At 41.1% G+C, this 19,349-nt stretch overlaps 1 protein-coding gene across 1 annotated transcript in view; it reads right to left on the minus strand.

Moving 5' to 3' along the window:
- wdr4 (WD repeat domain 4) overlaps positions 1–19,191 on the minus strand; it is a 77,598-nt gene extending 58,407 nt beyond the window's left edge. The window contains exons 1-6 of the mRNA XM_049594862.1: positions 19,053–19,191; positions 15,411–15,479; positions 14,079–14,225; positions 13,809–13,965; positions 6,084–6,196; positions 5,870–5,930 (exon numbers count right to left, since the gene is read on the minus strand). Coding sequence (XP_049450819.1) covers positions 5,870–5,930; positions 6,084–6,196; positions 13,809–13,965; positions 14,079–14,225; positions 15,411–15,479; positions 19,053–19,135 — 630 coding nt within the window. The 5' untranslated portion in view covers positions 19,136–19,191. The remainder of the gene's footprint in view (positions 1–5,869; positions 5,931–6,083; positions 6,197–13,808; positions 13,966–14,078; positions 14,226–15,410; positions 15,480–19,052) is intronic.
- Positions 19,192–19,349: the final 158 nt, after the last annotated feature.

The following is a 19,349-nucleotide window of genomic DNA, read 5'->3' on the forward strand; positions in this document are numbered from 1 at the left end:
TCCGTCCCACCTGCATGGGCTCCGTCCCTCCTGGTATGGGTTCAGGTGGTGGGACAGGAGGGGCTGGGAACCGTCGTTGACGGAAAGATGGCCGGTGATCCTCCTCGTGGCGTTGTTCCCTCCTCCTTGCCTGAATCCGCCTGTCCAGCCTCGTGGTCAACTCGATGAGTCCGTCCAGGAACTGGGGAGGTCGAACGAAACCAGCTCATCCTTCACGTACGGAGCCAGCCCGTTGAGGAAGGCGTCACATTGGGCGGCGGCGTTCCAATCACTGAGACGAGCCCGGGTCCTGAAGTCAATGGCGTAGTCAGCAACTGTCCGATCCCCCTGCCTCTGGCTCATGAGACCCCCTGTAGCATCAGGCCCCAGGAACGGGACCAAAACCTTGCGCAGCTCCTCTGAGAAAGCCTGGAAAGAGGCGCAGGCTGGTGTGCCTCTCTCCCACTCTGCCGTTCCCCACGTGCTCTTCCAGTGAGGTGGTTGATGGCGAAGGCGACTCTAGCCCCTCTGTGGTGAAGGTATGAGGTTGCAGGCGAACAGAATGGAACAGTTTGTCAGGAAAGGGTTACAGCCCTCAGGGTCCCCTGCGTAGCGTTCTGGCGCCCCACCCGGGCTCGGTGCAGTACTGGAGGGCGCCCGGGTCGGAGCAGGAGGGGCTGGAGCCGCAGCAGGAACGGCGCGTGGTGTCATGGCGGCCGCCATCTGTTGCACCTGGACGGCTAGCGAGGTTAGCGCTCGTTCCAGAGCAGACGCCGACTGACGAGCCTCCGCGCGTTAGAGGCTAACTGAGCCTCATGCTGCTGGAGCATGCCCTCCACCCGGGCTAGGCGAGACTGAGGTGAAGCGGGTCTGCTGGGTCCATTTCTGGCCAGATTGTACTGAAACGGGCGTGTTGGTGAACCCAAATGCAGTACCAGGCTCGCAGGAATAGTTGGTAATGACTTTTATTAGCACCACAGCAAACAGGGAATGCAGCAGGCAGAATAAACACAGGATAAAGTTCGTTCTTCGGGCAAGTTGCCCTAACACAGTCTCTGAAGCTCAGATAAGGGAAGTGATGCGGCTGGGCTCAGGCACGGAAGCGAGGAAGCTCCAGAGCCCCGGGTCCACACAGTTCAAAACTCTTTCACAGAGAGGAGAAGAGATGTAGCTGACGGCAGCCGAAGGTGGCGAGGCAGGCGCTCCGTAGGCTGAAACGCCGGCTGATCGAGCTGAGAAGCCGACGAGGAGTGAGCTGAGGCGAGGTCGGGAGCCGGTGTGGGGGTCGTAGCCAGAAGAGCCGTCAGCGAAGGCAGAAGCACCGTTGAGGAGCAGGCAGGAGAGTTGACGAGGCCGGGCGGAGGAGTCGAGACCAGACGAGCAGGCAGAAAGCAGAGACGCTGAAGCAAAGCACGAGGTCGGGGACAGAAGGCAGGTGAGTTTACCGGGAGGCAGACGAGGAGAGCAGGTCGGGGACAGGCAGAGTTGGCACCGGGAGATCAGGCAGGAGAAGAACGCTGGAGAGTCTCGCATAATGCAGAAGAACAATCTGGCAGTGAGTGAAGGTGCTGGAGTGGCTTATATGCAGGCCTGATTGCAATGAGCTGCAGCTGTGAGGCAGGTGAGCAGAGTGGCCTGATGAAGTGGGCGTGGCTGGCAGGTAGAGTGGAGCAGAGGGAGGGAGAGTGGAAAACTACTGCAGCAGTGTTGCAGGAGAGGACTGAGAGACAGGGATTGTGACATTTTCCTTATCCGCTGCAGGACAGAGAGATGTCATATGCTGTAAAGCCCTGTGAGGCAAATTGTGATTTGTGATATTGGGCTTTATGAATAAAATTGATTGACTGATTGATTGAATTGATTACAGTTACAAATACAGTTGGACGGCAGCAGCTCAGTCCATAGGGACTGGAGGGTCGCCGGTTCAAATCCCAACCTGGACCAAAATATGAAGTGTGGACTGGTAGCTGGAGAAGTTCACCTCCTGGACACTGCCAAGGTGTGCCTGTCCATGGGCAGACCCCTCACTTTGACATCTCTCCATTTAATGTATGTAAAGGAGTGAAAACACTGAATTTCCCCCTTGGGGAATAATAACTTATATAAAAGAAAAAAGAAAATCAGAAATCATCCAACAGGTGCAAAACCCATGAGTCACATTTCCAGAACCTAATTGACTCCAGAGTAAAATGGAGAACATGAAGCTCATATTATTAACTAGAAAATGCATTTCCTGGCGAACATGCATGTGGATGCTGAATGCTGAAATGAAACAAAATGCTGAAAATGCAGAAATATCAAACAAATTGCCACAAACATCTGAAAATCCTAACAAAGCTGAACTTTGACATTCGAATGGTTTCTGTAGCTGAAGGTATGTAGAAGTAGTGATAATTCAAAAAATGTACAGAAGTAGTAGAAGCATTGCTACTACTAATAGATGTAGAGTTAGAAGTAGTAGCAGTAGTTCATACTTTAAATAGCATATAAAGTAGAAAAAAATAAAGTATGAATGTCCTTAAAGAGCTGAACATTTTGACATTTGCAGGGCTTAAAGTGAAAAATTTTCCTGAGCCTGAAACCTGAAACCTGGGGTGGGGGTGTACATCTTTTGCATAGCGGCAATCTTTGTCAGTCGTCCTCGGAAGAGGTCCGTCTATAATTTGTCAAAGATGGCTGCTGTGCATATAACCCATTGACCCACATTTACCTCAGTTTTGCTGATTCTTTACTGTATTGCACCCTGCAATGGCATCAGGGTTGCCAACTTTTCAAAAAACCTTGGAGAGATTCAGCGGGGCCGAGCACAAATTCGTTGTTTAAGCCAACATATAAAATTTTGGTCTGTCAACTGATTTGGTAGATGTGATCCTGATCCCCCGCATCCTAACAGATTTTTGGGGCGCCTGCTGGAGATGGATAGGGCCTAAAACCTTACATGCCATATCATACACAGAGAGAAAATGGTGGTTTAGGGGGGGGCCTGGGGGTCCTCCCCCAGACAATTTTGGATGTGGTAGATGTGATTTCCTGAATTCTGGTGGGTTTAGGGGTAGCATTCTGGAGATGGGCAATACCTACATTCATTCAAAGCCACTCTGACTTGCAGGGCCTTCACAAGTGAACCTGCATTCAGCTCAGAGTGACTAAACTAGTTAAAACCAGAAACTAGGCCTTGCCTATGTGGCATATAGCCGATTACTTTGTAGACACAAGACCCATTTTGGATTTAAAGCAAAATTTGTTGTTGAAATGGTTGAATATATTGTAGTCTAAAGAGCGAGTCTAAGAGTGCCTGGACCTGGACCATTTCATTTCATTTTTGACATTTACAAAGCTCTCCAAATGCCTTTTGACAGAGCTGTGGAAATTAATCCCAAAGTCACTTTTATGCTATAGATATTTTTTCTCAGCCAGTTATATTCTCTTCTGCCCTGTGAAGACCCTGCATGATCATCCTTGCTGGCCTCTGGTCCACCTTATCCTCCCTGACCCTGCTCTTTCTATTGTAGCAATAAAGATTAAAAAAAATATGTGGAAAGCAAAATTTCGAAATAGAATTAGGAATAGTAGTAGTGAAATTGCTGTAGAAATTAACCTCAAAGTCACTTTAATGCTATAGATAATTTCTCTCAGCCAGTTATAATCGCTCCTCACCTGTGAAGACCCTGCATGATCATCCTTGCTGGCCTCTGGTCCACTGTCTCGTCCCTGACCCTGCTCTTTCTATTGTGACAATAAAGATTGCACAAGTTCTTATTAAGGAGGAGAGGGTTTTTTCCTAGAATCAAACTAGCTAGCAAGCGATTCAATATAGGTAACAATAACATTAGTATTCTTGTTAACTAGCTTAACTCGATATATTGGCATCTATTAATTAGTCATCATTTAGCATCTAAACGCAACAGCATTACTCAACTTACACAGTTTGGAAGAAACTGTGCAAGGTTTTTTGCTTCTTGCTGGCTGGTTTGCTGAACATAGTTAACACACAGCAGCACTGCCCAGCAGCACACGTCTCATCTATGCGATTGATTCAGATCTCAACATGACAGCGTAGTCGGCTGACTGTGAGACTAGAGCTGTCCAATCAAAGCGCAAATGGATTGCACACCAATCAGAGAGTAGTCTTCCAGAGTAACATTTAGCTGCACTCCGTTTCCCTCAACCGGTAAAAACTTCGGTGCAAACTTCAACTCCACCCACCGGGTGCACCGGCTGTTTGAAATTAATTTAAAATACTCAGCTGCCAGCCTTTTTCCAGCGTTCGTCGCTGGTGTGAGAATTAGTTGGGCAGAGTGAGACCGTGAGATGGAAGGTGAACGCGTGTGTCACACGCCAGATGCGTGAGAGTTGGCAACCCTGCCGTCTACTCTACTTCAACACTACTTAGCTCTCTCTCTCTACCGGTAGACTACAGCATCCACCCTGCATTTGAATGGTTTCTGTAGCTGAAGGTATGCAGAAGTTGTAATCAGAAAATGAACAGGAAAAATAGTAGTAGTAGAATGCTGAAATGAAAGAAAACACTGAAAGTGCAGAAATATCAAACAAATTGCCACAAACTGAAAATCAACATCAACAGAGCTGAACGTTTTCACATTTGAACTGGTTTCTGTAGCTGAAGTTACGTAGAAGAAGTGATTAATCAAAAGATGTACAAGTGCTGCATACTACATGTACTATTGTTAATGAGCATAGAGTATAATATTGTATGTATTTAGACAGCTAACACTGATAATGTTTACATGCTGTTTAAAATGGAAATCCTGCTCCTGTCATGTCTGCATTTAAGATTTAGACTTAGACACACACACACGGAGACACACACACACCAACACCAACACGTCTGTGAGTTTGTGTGTCAGTGGTTGTTGTCATGGTGATTAATGAGGGCCAGCTGAGAGAGCAGAGTCAAGACAGGCAGAAAGCAGCTCTCAGCAGAGGTTTTTTTTTTTTTTTAAATGGACATGGGACCTCTCAGACTCCTCCCTCCTATTCCCAAACCGTGAGTGCGATCATAGTCTAGCATACCACCAGAGAAATACACTCCTCCCAAATGCACACATATCTTTGTGATGTTTGTGGTGTCAAAAATGTGATCATACTCACAAGTTTGACATCTGGTGCCCCTCAGCTGTTTTCCAGAAAATTTTCCTCTCAGTTTACAAAGGAGTGAATGAGAAAAAAATTGGCGCTCCCTTCGCTTTGGAGTTCACTGAGCCAAATGTGTATGTGTGAGTGAGTCCATGGGGACAGCTTTGCGACCAGCACAAATTTTCCTGCATTTTGAGATACGTGTATGTAGAGTGAAAATTGTGGGAATGAGAGCCACTTGTTGGAAATTTTTTTGAATATTTTAAAGCTGCACTCTAGCGATCATGTCACATGCTCTAGCCCTGTCCCACAGAGGCCCATTATAAATGCAGAAAATGTCCAAAAACAGCATAAAACTAAAACTGCGATAACTTAGTTAATAACCAAGTTATTGTGACCCATTAAAAGTTTGAATGAAGTCTCTAGCTGAAAGTATGCAGAAGCAGTAACATTTTTAAGTGTAGTGGGTTGAAGAGGATTTGAAGATTTTCCCAATAGAAATGAATGGCAAAAAAGTTACAAAAAGCTTAATTTCATAAAAAGAATAAATACCAGAAATGTGAAAAGATATAGCACCCATGTCCTGAATTAGCTAAACATTTTGGTAGTTGAATGGTTTCTGTAGCACAAAGTATGTAGAAGTAGTTAGTTGCCAAAAAACATAAGGAAGATGAAATAACAAGAATAAAGATTTGAATATCAATAGTGTGGCTGCAGAAGCATCCACACTAATAAGTGGCCTGTGTGAATATGCATATGTGTGTTAATGTAACTTTGGGAAATGCACACATACCCCTGATCCAGACAGCAGCCAGTGTGGTTGACCTGGTGGCACCAGCAGAGCACTGACAAACCTGACAGAAAAACAAGAACAGTATTGATCAAATCAAACTTAACCTGATACCCCAATGAGCGCGCGCGCACACACACACACACACACACACACACACACACACACACACAGACACAACACACAACGGTTCTTTCGTGTACATTCAGTAACTCACTGTTGATGTCCTAGACAGAAGGACTGGATGTTGTACGGAGACCTGAGGTGGCTCACTCTGATCTTCTCATCACGGTCGGCTGTGATGATGTACTTGTCGTCTGGTGACATACTCTGAAAGACAGCAGAAGGGGACAATCAGGCAGACACACATTCTGAGACAATGGTACACTAATACTTGCCCACAGTAAGGCCATCTGTGTGTGGGACTGCACTCCCTTGATTCCCATCATACAGAGTTTAAAAAACATATCTTTTTTTTTTTTTTTTTTTTTTTAAAACAAACCAAGCCTTGTATGCATTGTCTTTTACTAGCTTAAACAATGTCATGAAATCTGGGTTTAATAGCCAATTTTTATTGCACTTCCCCATGTTGTCCAGGGTACAGCAACAGCTAGCTAGCAGGCAGTGGACCACCTGCTTTGAGCACCGTGGCTGGAAACAAAGTATGAGTGTTGTTGATTCTGCTATTCTGATGTGCGTGATGTTCATATAATAAGCATTTGGTAAGTTTTCTGTTAAAAGACAGATGTTACCAATTGTTCTGAAATTTTAGAATGCAACGACAGACAAAAACAATAAAATTTTACCTCCAATGTCTCATGTATTTTCAAGACTTTTGAAATATTGATTAAAGGCAATATATTACGAATTACGGCCTAATTTTAAGATTAACGAATTCAGTGCCCTTAAAGACTTTAAGAATGTAAAGAAATCCTGATTAAAATTGACTTGAAACATCAGAGTAGTGCTTGAAAATTAGAATTTGATGGTATTTCCAGTAGTTCAAGCAGATAAGCAGTTTGACAAAAAAAAAAAAAAAAATTCTCAACACAAGATGTTTTTTCGTGGCAGAATTTGTTTGCTGGGACGAGGGCAGAAGGCAGAGAATTTTGTTTAGGACTGAGCAGTAACATAACATGTATTTTGGACTGACCACTGCAATGATATCGTAATGGTGTCTCGTAAACCCATGAGGGTTGGGCATATGTTTGTGTTTATGACACACACACACACACAATATAATCAATCAATCTACAAAGGTGGTGTCTGATGGAACAGACAAGGTCTGTCACAATAACAACCTTTGGAGGATGAAATTGTACTTAACGCCCACTTCCCCCTGGAGGAAGAGGTCATCCCTCAGAGCAGACTTACTATCAGGACTCATTCAGGGTCAAAATGCAGACCCCACACAAGGAAGTTTTATTTAAGATCACCAGTTCTTAGGTGAATGTTGATGTTTTTGGTTCTGTATTGTTTAAGGCAGTTTGCCAATTTTGTAGCATTAGGGGTAAGTATGGAGCGGAGGAAGAGAGAAAATAGTGAATATGGCAACCCAGAAAAAGTTATTGAAAATAGCTTCATATAATGTGAATGGGATACTTAATCCAATTAAAAGGTCCAAGATATTAGGCAAGATGAGAAAGGAGGGGGTGGGAGTGGCTATGTTGCAGGAGACGCACCTATCAGAGAGGGAGCATGAAAAATTTAAAAGAAATGGGTTTAATCAAATATTTTCTTCATCTTATGGAACAGGTCAAAGAAGAGGAGTGGCCATAGTGGTATCGGGGAAGATTACGTTTGTAAAACTTTCAGAAACATTAGACAAACAGAGAAGGTATATATTGATCAAGGGGAGACTAGAGGGTGAGTTGTCACCATTCTTCATATGTTTATGCCCCCCCAGGGTCAGACTGGATATTTTACAGGCAGTTGTTCGATTTGGTGGTATCAGAGGGGAAAGGTATGTGGGGCGGAGACCTAAATCTCAGACTAAACCCATAACTTGACTGTTCTGTCAGCGGAATACAAAAATCTACAATTAGTAAGAAGTTTGTAGGATTCATGGCAGAACTGGGGATAATAGATGTATGGAGAGAATTAAATCCTTAAGAAAAAGACTATACATATTTCTCGGCACCTCATTCAATATACTCCAGAATAGACTTTTTTTTTTTTTTAATGTAAATAAGGACAGTTACGGGATTGAAAAATGTGAAATTGGAATAAGAGATATATCAGACCATAGTCCAGTATATATAACTCTCGCTTTGCCAAGAGAAACAAAAGCAACACTTTGGAGGTTAAATATAAATGTATTAAAAGGACAAATGAAGGAGGAATATATTAAAGAAATTCAGACGTATGTAAGGGAAAATGATAAAGGTGTAGTGTCTACATCTGTGCTGTGGGATGCGTGTAAAGCAGTGATTAGAGGGAAACTAATAGCTAAATCAGCGTATTTGAAAAGGCAAAAACAGGAAAAACTCAGTAAGTTAGAATCAGAACTTAAAAAACTAGAAAAAGAACACAAAAATAAGGTGGATGAGAAAATAAACCGATATCAAAAGGATTAAAACAGAGATAAATTATATTTTAGCAAAGGAGATTCAAAAAAAGCTGATGTACATTAAACAGAGGTATTACAAAGCAGAAAGTAAGTCTGCAAAGCTGCTGGCCTATAGATTAAAAAAGCAAATGGCAATTAATAACATTTACAAAATTAGGGATTAATTTACTAATTTGACAAAATATGACAGTGGACACATAAATGTTTTGAAACGTATTACAAGAATCTATATTCTCAACCAAAGATAAGTAATGACAATCAGATATTCCAATTGTTAGATTCATTTAATTTACCAAGAGTGACAGAGGACCAAAACTCAGCTCTGATAAAGGAAATCACATCAGAAGAAATAAAGTCGGCGATTTCAAAGCTGAAGACAAACACGGCTCCAGGCACAGATGGATACACCTGAGAGTTTTATAAAGTGCTTAGGGAACCACTGATCCCCCTATTAAAAAAATGCATTTAACTGGGTGCTAAAAGAGGGAGAAATTCCAAACTCTTGGAGGGAAGCCTTAATTTCGGTTATTCCGAAAGAAGGAAAGGACAAAATGGAGTGCTAATTATAGACCAGTTAGTGTTCTTAATCAAGACTACAGATTATTCACTACTATCCTAGCCAGTCGCTTAGAAACAATTTTGCCAGATATAATACATCAGGACCAAACCGGATTTATTAAACAGAGACAGACACAGGACTAGAGTTGGAATCCGGATCTGGTTCTTTTTTGCAACCGGGTCCAAAGTTCCGGTTCTGGACCCAGTTCCATCACATTTGGAGTAACGGTTCCTGCAAACGGTTCCTAGATTGTAAAAAAAAAACAAAAACGTCACGTGCAGTTCCATTACAGTGCGGCATGGGCCGCATATTTCTGTCCGAACCTGACCGAGCCTGACATTATTTAATTACTAAAGCACTGAGTTTGTGTCACACAGTTGTTATGGTTACAGGCTATTTAACAGGCCGGGCACGTGTCTGTGTATAATAAACCCAAAGCCAGGATTAAAATTAATGGAAATCTCTCAAACTCTTTCACACTAGAACGTGGGTGTCGTCAAGGCTGTTGAATTAGCCCTCTCCTATTTGCTATTTATTTGGAACCTCTGAGCCAATGGATAAACAAAATGAAAATCAAAACTTTGCCAGTAGAAGTAACAGACGAAGACTTTACAGAGTGGGATAAATTCATCTCAAGATACATTTGGCAAGGGAAAAAAAAAACACGCATAAGATTTAGAACTCTACAGTTGCCCAAAGTTAAAGGGGGGGCTAGCTCTGCCATGTCTTAAGAGCTATTATCAGGCTGCACAACTAAAAACTTTGTGGAGCCTGTGCAATCCTTCCTACAGAGCAAGATGGAAGGACATTGAGTGTCATACGTCAAATACTATTCCAATACAGGCCATGATAAATGATGCAAAATTGAGGGAACAAGAGTTAAATCCATGGCTAGGTGTATCCCTTAACATATGGTTTGAGATTATATCAAAGAATAGCCTGACAGAGCAGAGTAGGGTACTTGCACATGATTCAGATTTTACACCCAACACAACAGATAGGAGGTTCAGTAGATGGGGTGGGGGACCAACAATATTTTGGGAGCTTTTTAAAAAGACGGTTATTAAAAGTTTTCAAGATCTAAAAAAATCAATATGGCTTAAACAATCAGGATTTATACAGATATCTACAGATGAGGCATTATATGGAACAAACTACAAAAAAGTTCAATTACGTTGAGGTAGAGTCAGGAATTAATAAAGTATTTATTTCGGCATATCAATCGGACCCGGGCAAGAAATTAACCACAAAATTGTATAAAGAAGTGGAAAATTTAAAAGGTAACAATACAATATATATAGCACTGGCTCCCTGTAAAATCCAGAATTGAATTTAAAATCCTACTGTTAACTTATAAAGCTCTAAATGGTCAAGCTCCGTCATATCTTAGAGAGCTCATAGTGCCATATTATCCCACCAGAACACTGCGCTCTGAGAACGCAGGGTTACTCGTGGTCCCTAAAGTCTCCAAAAGTAGATCAGGAGCCAGAGCCTTTAGCTATCAGGCTCCCCTCCTGTGGAATCATCTTCCTGTTACGGTCCGGGAGGCAGACACCGTCTCCACATTTAAGACTAGACTTAAGACTTTCCTCTTTGATAAAGCTTATAGTTAGGGCTGGCTCAGGCTTGTCCTGTACCAGCCCTTAGTTAGGCTGACTTAGGCCTAGTCTGCCAGGGGACCCCCTATAATACACCGGGCCCCTTCTCCACTTTTTTTTTCTCTCTCTCTCTCTCTCTCTCTCTCTCTCTCTCATATGGATTACTGTTAATTTATTATGCTGATCTGTTCTGTACGACATCTATTGCACGTCTGTCCGTCCTGGAAGAGGGATCCCTCCTCAGTTGCTCTTCCTGAGGTTTCTACCGTTTTTTTTCCCCGTTAAAGGGTTTTTTTTGGGGAGTTTTTCCTTATCCGCTGTGAGGGTCTTAAGGACAGAGGGATGTCATATGCTGTAAAGCCCTGTGAGGCAAATTGTGATTTGTGATATTGGGCTTTATAAATAAAATTGATTGATTGATTGACTGGAAGGACATTATCAGAGGAGGAATGGGAGAAGATCAGTGAGCAACAATGGAAAACAACATGCTCCCATGGAATATGGGTGGCAGACCATAGTAAGATATTTTATTTCACCAGCAGACGAGATGTTGAAGACTATGTGGTAAAAATAAAGCCAATCATTTTCATGTCTTTTGGGAATGCCCCCAGATTATACCATATTGGCAGGGTTTAAAGAATAGCATGGAGAAAATTTTGAAAGTGAAACTTCCATTTACATTTGAGGTTATGTACTTAGGAAAAGAGAGCCAGGGCATAACAAGTTCAGGGGATAAATATATATTCAGAATAATGTTGGTGGCAGGTAAAAAAGCCATCACCAAGAAGTGGCTAAAAAAGGATGCACCTAAAATGGAGGACTGGGTAGAGGTAATGCATAATATTTATAGGATGGAGAAGCTGACTTTCTCGGTTAGACTACAATCAGAGAAATTTAACAATTTCTGGGATGATGCTGTCTGGAATCAATAAAAAAAAGTTAATTACAAAACAAAGAAAGAAAATGTACTAAACGATATTGACGTTTTGTAGATTATTCTATGCTACTGATATATTGGTAATAAACTGCTCAAAAAAATAAAGGGAACACTTAAATCACACAACCCTAGATCTCGATGAATGAAATATTCCAGATGAAAATCTTTATTGATTACATAGTGTAATTTGTTGAGACAAAATAATGTAAGAACAATCCATGGAAACCAAAATCATCAATTCATTTAGGACTGGATTCAGAATCATACCCAAAATCAAAGTGGAAAAATCAGATCACAGGCTGATCCAACTTCTGTGAATTTCCTCAGGACAACTCATAATGTGGCTCAGTAGTGTGTATGGCCTCCACGTGCCTGTATACATTCCCTATAACATCTGGGCATGCTCCTGATGAGACGACGGATGGTCTCCTGGGGGATCTCCTTCCAGACCTGGATCAGGGCATCAGTCAGCTCCTGAACAGTCTGTGGTGCAATGTGGCGACAATGGATGCTACTAAGGTGCTCGATTGGATTCAGGTCTGGGGAACGGGTGGGCCAGTCAATAGCATCAATGCCTTCGTCAACCAGGAACTGCTGACACACTCCAGCCACATTAGGCCGGGCATTGACATGCATCAGAAGGAACCCAGGGCCCACTGCACCAGCATATGGTCTGACAGTGGGTCTGAGGATCTCTTCCCAGTACCTAACAGCAGTCAGGGTACCTCTGGCTAGCACGTGGAGGTCTGTGTGGCCCTCCAAGGATATGCCTCCCAAGACCATCACTGACCCACCACTAAACCAGTCATGCTGGAGGATGTTGCAGGCAGCAGAATGTTCACCATGGCGTCTCCAGACTCTGTCACGTCTATCACATGTGCTCAGTGTGAACCTGCTCTCATCTGTGAAGAGAACAGGGCACCAGTGGTGAATCTGCCAATATTGGTGTTCTCAGGCTGCACGGTGCCGGGGTGTGAGCATACGCCCCACTTGTGGACATGGGGCCCTAATGCCACCCTCATGGAGTCTGTTTCTGACAGTTTGGGCAGAAACATGCACACAAGTGGCTTGCTGGAGATCATTTTGGAGGACTCTGGCAGTGCTCCTCCCGTTCCTCCTTGCACAAAGAAGCAGATAGCGGTCCAGCTGCTGGGTTGTTGCCCCCTCCACCTCTCCTGGTGTGCTGGCCTGTCTCCTGGAATCTCCTCCATGCTCTTGACACTGTGCTGGGAGACACAGCAAACCTTCTGGCCACTGTGTGTATGGATGTGTCATCCTGAAGTAGCTGCACTACCTGAGCAACTTCTGTGGGCTGCGGATACGGCCTCATGATACCACTAGTGGTGTGGGCACTGGAAAAATGCAAAACTACCCAAGAATGAGCCAGAAAGGACGCAGAGAGGGAAATGGTCTGTGGCCACCACTTGCAAAACCATTCCTAAATAGGGGTTGTCTTGGTAATTGCCTCTACTTTCCACCTGTTGTCTGTCCAATTTGCACAACAGCAGGTGAAATTGATTCACAATCAGTATTGTTTCCTAACCGGACAGGTTTATATCCCAGGAGTTTGATTGACTTTGAGTTATACTGTGATGATTATGTGTTCCCTTTATTTTTTGAGCAGTGGATATTAATAATAATAATAATAGTAATGAAATGTTTCAGGGAGCAATGAACTTTTAATTCTAAGGAATATTCAGACATTTGAATTGGATTGTGAAAAAAAGACTAAAATATTCCTTAAATAAATAAATATAAGTTCTTCTCTTATCAGGTCAGTCTATTAAAACTACTTTCCCCTTGTGTTGTGAAAGAAATAATCTGTCCAACAGTTTCTCCCCATGTTTTCAATTTTCACACCAACTGCATGAAAAATCTAGCACAACCTTTTACATGCAGCTTGTGAAAAAAATAGGAATCAAAACCAGAATTTCAACTAAACATCCTGCCATTTAATTCTTATGCAATGCTGTATGTTAGAGACCATCAGTAAGTGAACAGAAACGTCTTCCTCCTTATCATTTAACTCTCATTTAACCCTCCACTAATGTCAATGTCCTGTCATGTCTGATTGAAGCTGTACAGAGCATTCATGTAAAAACCACACATGATGGTGTACAAACAAGTTTGTTTCAAGCATACAAACACCTTCAATAACGGCATCTGCTGAAGAGGGACACAGGAAATATACTATACTGACAGATATTGTTATCAGTTCTCCAGACTACAGTGGTGATAATTTTGTTTGCCCAGTGCTACTGTGTCTTGGTGTTCCTTACTAGAGCTAGCAACATGGACAGGTGACCCATCTTCAGCTCGCCCTCCCTCTGTGGCTCCACCACTGAGAATGAGTACACATCTCCTGATTTGTCCGTCACCAGCAGCTCATCCTCAGCCCTGCTGAACATCAGGGAGGTGCACCTCCTCACCACCCACCTGACACACACACACACACACACACACACACACACACATACACACACACCTTGCATCAGTATCAGTAGAGTACATGCAGCTGCTGTGACTGGAGGCCAGAGCTTTAGTCATACCTGATGCTGATACACTGCCATGAAGGCTCAGAGTGAAACAGGACCAGCCTCTTTGTGTCATCAGTCAGTGCCACAAGCTTTCCAGATGGAGACACAGTAAAGGCGAGGACTTTGTCACTTCCTCTTTCCTCTGAGGCACTGCCATCACTAATGACAGAGGAGACAAGCCACAAAGTATACTCCGTCAATGTTTTGGATCTATTCTCATCATTCTTTTTACTGTTTTTATGTCTTTTCCTTTACGTATGCATTTTTCTTGCACGTTTTTGTTTATTTATGTACCAACAGTGAGGCAGGATTTAATATGCATAAATGCTGCAAAATAAATGTTAGAGCTAGGGCTTCACAATATGAGCAAAATATGAGATAACATTGTTGAATATTGCAATTAACTGCATAAATAAACACATTAAAGTGCACTCAGTTTTCCGTTGCTTTCAGTTTTACTGCCAATATACAACAAATTGCTTGTTGAATTAAAAAAAATTGAACAAACTGAACACTGACCTGAACTTGAAAGACAACAATAAATAATGATAGTTACATTTTAAAGTGCTGTTTTCTACTGATACGCTCTTTCAACTAACTCAGAAAGTCAGAGTGCAATATCGCAATCTCTTGCATCACAACGACAATTTAAAAAAAAAAAAAAAAACAGCTTTTGTGCAGTCCTAGTTAGAATTATTACAGGTTGTCTTCTTTTCAGAACATAAAGACTTTACCAGGGGCTGTATTCACAAAGCTTCCTAGCAAGAGTTGATCCTAGAGATGAAATTCTAAGAAAATTTTTAAAATAATGACGTTTTCTAAGAATTTCCCCTTCCAGTTAAGAGTATGTCCTGGTTAAGATAAAAGTTACTCACAAAGCATCTTAGACCTTAAGAGAGCTCTTAAGGTGAAGAACTTTTAGGAGTAGAGAGGAACACGTTTATGAGGCTTAAGAGTTTCTTAAGCAGAGGAGAAAATGGTGGAAACACAGAGTTAGGAGAAATATTCTCTGAATGCTGGATGACAGTGAGTAAATTAAATGCTATAAGATTAGATCGTGCAGGAATAATGTTTGTGGCTGATACCATTAACACTATAATGCCAGAAACAAAATGATCTCAACACTAAGATTGGAAAACTGGAAAACTGCAACAGCGCAGCAGTGATGACTTGTCATCACTAGTGTCCACACCTTGCAGGCTCATACCTAAAAACAGGGTCAACAACACCTCCTCACTAAAGTAAATGTTTCTCCAAAAATGTTTAGGCTAAGTTAAGAGCTCTCTGAGAGTATTCTCAGAATGTTTGTGAAAACGGTCTCAGGAGTCTTGTGCCTATTCTTACCTGTTGTTATCGTCCTTTGTAATCTTTGGCTTCTTCTCAGCAGTGCTGCAGTCAAACACAAACGATTCTCTGCAAGAAAGTGCGGAAGAGCTGATGTTTTCAATTTGGATGAGTTTCTACACAATGCTAGTTTCATTTTGACTTTATATTTTGCACCATTTATCCAGTGTGAGCTCAGTACAGTTTACCTATAGCATCAATAACATGAAAATAAATCACTTGAGGTCCCTGTTGGTATAGATTTGAGTTCCTGGTTTGAATGACTTTGAAGCAAATAATCTTTTCTTCACTATCCACAAGTGGAAAGTAACCACTTATGATTACTGCTATTACTGTGACTGTGTGGCTTTTTCATTCACCAATTCAATCTGAAATTCTATTTCCATTAAGAAGATTATTAGGGACCTATTGTGCTCAGTGTTGCCAGATTAGGCTGTTTTCCACCTAATAACTAGAGTACTGATTATTATTCTGTCATAGCTCTGTGATAAATAACATCATGGAGTTCTGTGAGAAAAGGTAGTGATGTGACTTGCAGTGCCGAGGCTTCGAAGCATGTGTCGAGTAATCCAGGAAGTGTTTCCGCGATGCGCGTATCGAGGTTTGTGTCGTTTCAGACGAGTGACGTCATTGGTGACGTCCGAAGCCTCGCTGGCCGGCTGTACCACGTGACTGGTTCGGGAAGTGGTTCAGATCTATATATACAAACCACTAAGTGTAATAGCTTTTTTGTCCAGTAGATGGCTTAGTAGAGCAAATGAAGCATCAAGAAGCTTTGCCCTTGAGTGAACCAATTTGATGAAAAGCTTCAATGCTTCACGAAGCTTCATCTGCCCATCACTAAGAAAAGGTAGAAATTATATTTACAATATGAAAATTTAAATTTGGGCTACTTTCATGACAATTGGGCAGATTGGACTACTTTTTGTCTATCAAATCTGACAGCGCTGACTGCGCTTAACTTCTTTTAAAAAGGCAAAAGGGAGGAGTTATGGTCCAGTCATTTTAATATGGTAAGTCAGTATGCTATGAATTCCTTTTCTCTCAGGAGTATAGCTGAAGCCATTAGTCAAGTAATTGATTAGAAAAACAACCCAAAATTGATCAGTAACAATTTGGATATTTTGAAGTCATTTATTGAGCAAAAATCTTGAACTCTCTCTGGTTCAGTTTCTCAAATGTGAGAATTTTCTTAATTTCTATCACGGTTTAGTGAATATTTTTGAGCTTTGAACTGTTGTTCTGCAAAATGAGACATCTGAAGATATTATTTTGAGCTCAGAGAAACTGTGATAGATATTTGTCAATCTTTTGACATTTCAAACACTTAATGATGAACAAATTGATTAAACAATGCAGCCTTCCTCAGAGGGAAATCTGAAAGTTAGATAGAAAAAATGTGAAACGCAACACATTTTTTGATAGCAACTATAATGTATCTGTGGCACAGAGTATCTAAAAACATTAGAATAGAAAGCCTTCATTGTTGTTGTCCAAAGAATATGTAATGTGATTAGCAGTGCTACATCTACTCAGATGCCAACTAGTCATTAAAACAAGCAAGTAAAAAACAGACAACATGATGATTCATAAAATCTGAAATAAATAGTGTAAGAAAATAGGCTGTGTTGTGATGTTGCACGTGTAAAACAAATAGTGGCTTGCACTATTCTTATTTAAAAATGATCAGATAACTTATCTTCTTTATCTATTCTCTAATCAGAATCAGGCTGCGCTGAACATTTCTTTCATTAACAATTAAGTAATTACAAGCAAGGCTTTGTCGGACCAACATTCCCGAATCCAAAGATACTCAATTTTTCAATTTTTTTTTATCCTGTCAATGAGAGAAAAGCAGCACATCCTGGAACCAAAAGCTGGAACCAGTCAGAGAATGTTTGGTGTCTGAGTGAAAAAAATGACTTAAATGCTTAATCAATTATCAATACAGTTGCAGTTTACTTTTCTGCCTATCAATAGATCAATTGATTGAATAATCATTTCAGCACTTATAAAATCATTAATAACTTGTTTCTTGCCAATTTTAGACTATATTATAATTAGACACATTCAAATAAATATTGTGCTGAAAATTTCTAACTGCAGCCCTAAATAGGAGTGTTCAAACCTCCCACACCATCTGTCAACTTGAAATACTGAAATCTAGACACAGTCATTTGCAGGGGGAAATAGAAGCACTTTTGCTACCCTTGCAACCAGGGCGTCTACAGGTGTCAGACACTTAAAGTTTTTACTTTTTTTAAAACCTTTTCAAGATCATTTTTAACCAAATTTAAGACTGATTTTAGGACACAGTGCCCTTTTCTTATTCAAGCATTGCAGTAAGTAGTATATCTGTGGTCCTTTTTCTGGGTTAGGTTTTTTGTAGGCATAAAATTATTAGAGTGAGTTAGATTAATCTACATTTTGCTAACAGGTAAGTGCTAATATAGAGTAACAAGAAAGTATTAGGATCAGTGATAGGTTTTAAGATTTGTAATCAGAAGAATTGACTAATTTTGACAAAAATAAATTCAAAGATGGATAAACAAAGGAATACTTTGCACATCTATTTCCAAACAGATGCACTGGGGAGGGATGAGCAGAACACAACTTGTAGAAAAACTACAAGGCGGGTACTTTGATTATTGTATTGTATATTTTGATATAATTTTTACCATGTGGCATTTTGGAGGCCTTGATGTATTTCTATATGAAGTTTCCCATTTGTGTATTGATGCTTTTCTCACTTTCCATGTAAACAAACCCCTACATGTTCATTTTCTAATATAACCTGCAAGATTTGGAAATGTATATTTTTTGAGAGTGCAATTTTAACAACAACAACAATTGTCAATTTTAACAATTGACTTATGCATTTATTCTTAAGAATTTACCCATCTTATAACATTGTCACCATGCAGTTTTTATTTTAACTTCATTTCTCCGTCTATGTATAATATTGTAGATTGTCACACAAATTGGTGTTTGGTATTTTATGCCATCCCACTGCACACGGGTAATGTAACTGATTGCAAGCTCACATCCACTCCTACTGAAGAGGGCTTCTCTGATAAAATACTATTTGCCTGATGAAAGTGTAGTTACAGAATTAAGCATTAAAATCATTACTTTTGCATGTCAAACACTGTAGGGGAGTTTTTCTACAAAGGATGAACAAAATTAGATAAAAATGTTTGTGGCAGTTAAGACCTCATTAATTTGAATTCAATTATTTTTATTAACTTTTAAGGCTTTATGTTAATGAAATTGAACACAAGACATTTTAAGACTTATTACGGATCTGCAGACGCTCTGCTTGAAATTGGCCATGTCAACTTCGTAGGTCAAGACTGCACCAAACATGAGATGATGATGAGATGAAGGCCAAATTGTGTCACGCAGATGCCACAACATCTTCACACACGTTTCCAAACGTATGCGCCCTTTCATAACTCATAAAAAACGGGAAATGAACCTGGACATTTCTCTCCATGTTGTCCCAGTCTCTCCAAAACTGTGTAGAATGGTGAATGACAGCCAGCAGCTAACAGTGCGGACACCAAACCTGCAGAGATAACCCGCCCCACCGGTAAACACTATCAATGACATCATGAAGGAAACGTTTAAATTGATTCGAACCTGCTCTGTTTGGTGTGAATGGCGAGGAGTTTCGTATCACAGGTGAAAATAAGCCACTGTCCACAAAAATTCACAGCAGTCATGGCTGCTGTGTGTGTATCATGAGACGGCAGACCACGCGGACAGGGAGATATTTTGTCGCGCGCAAATTACGTCACAATCTATACAACACACGCCCCCTCAAAAAAGAACAGAATGTACACAAGAGTCGCTAGTGTGCCTGCTGGTGCTGAACAAAGGGTTTTATTTATAAAACACATACAATTAGCTCTTCATGTTGTACAGAAACAGACTATA

This window comes from Epinephelus fuscoguttatus, linkage group LG13 (assembly GCF_011397635.1).
Source record: "Epinephelus fuscoguttatus linkage group LG13, E.fuscoguttatus.final_Chr_v1".
NCBI lineage: Eukaryota > Metazoa > Chordata > Actinopteri > Perciformes > Serranidae > Epinephelus > Epinephelus fuscoguttatus.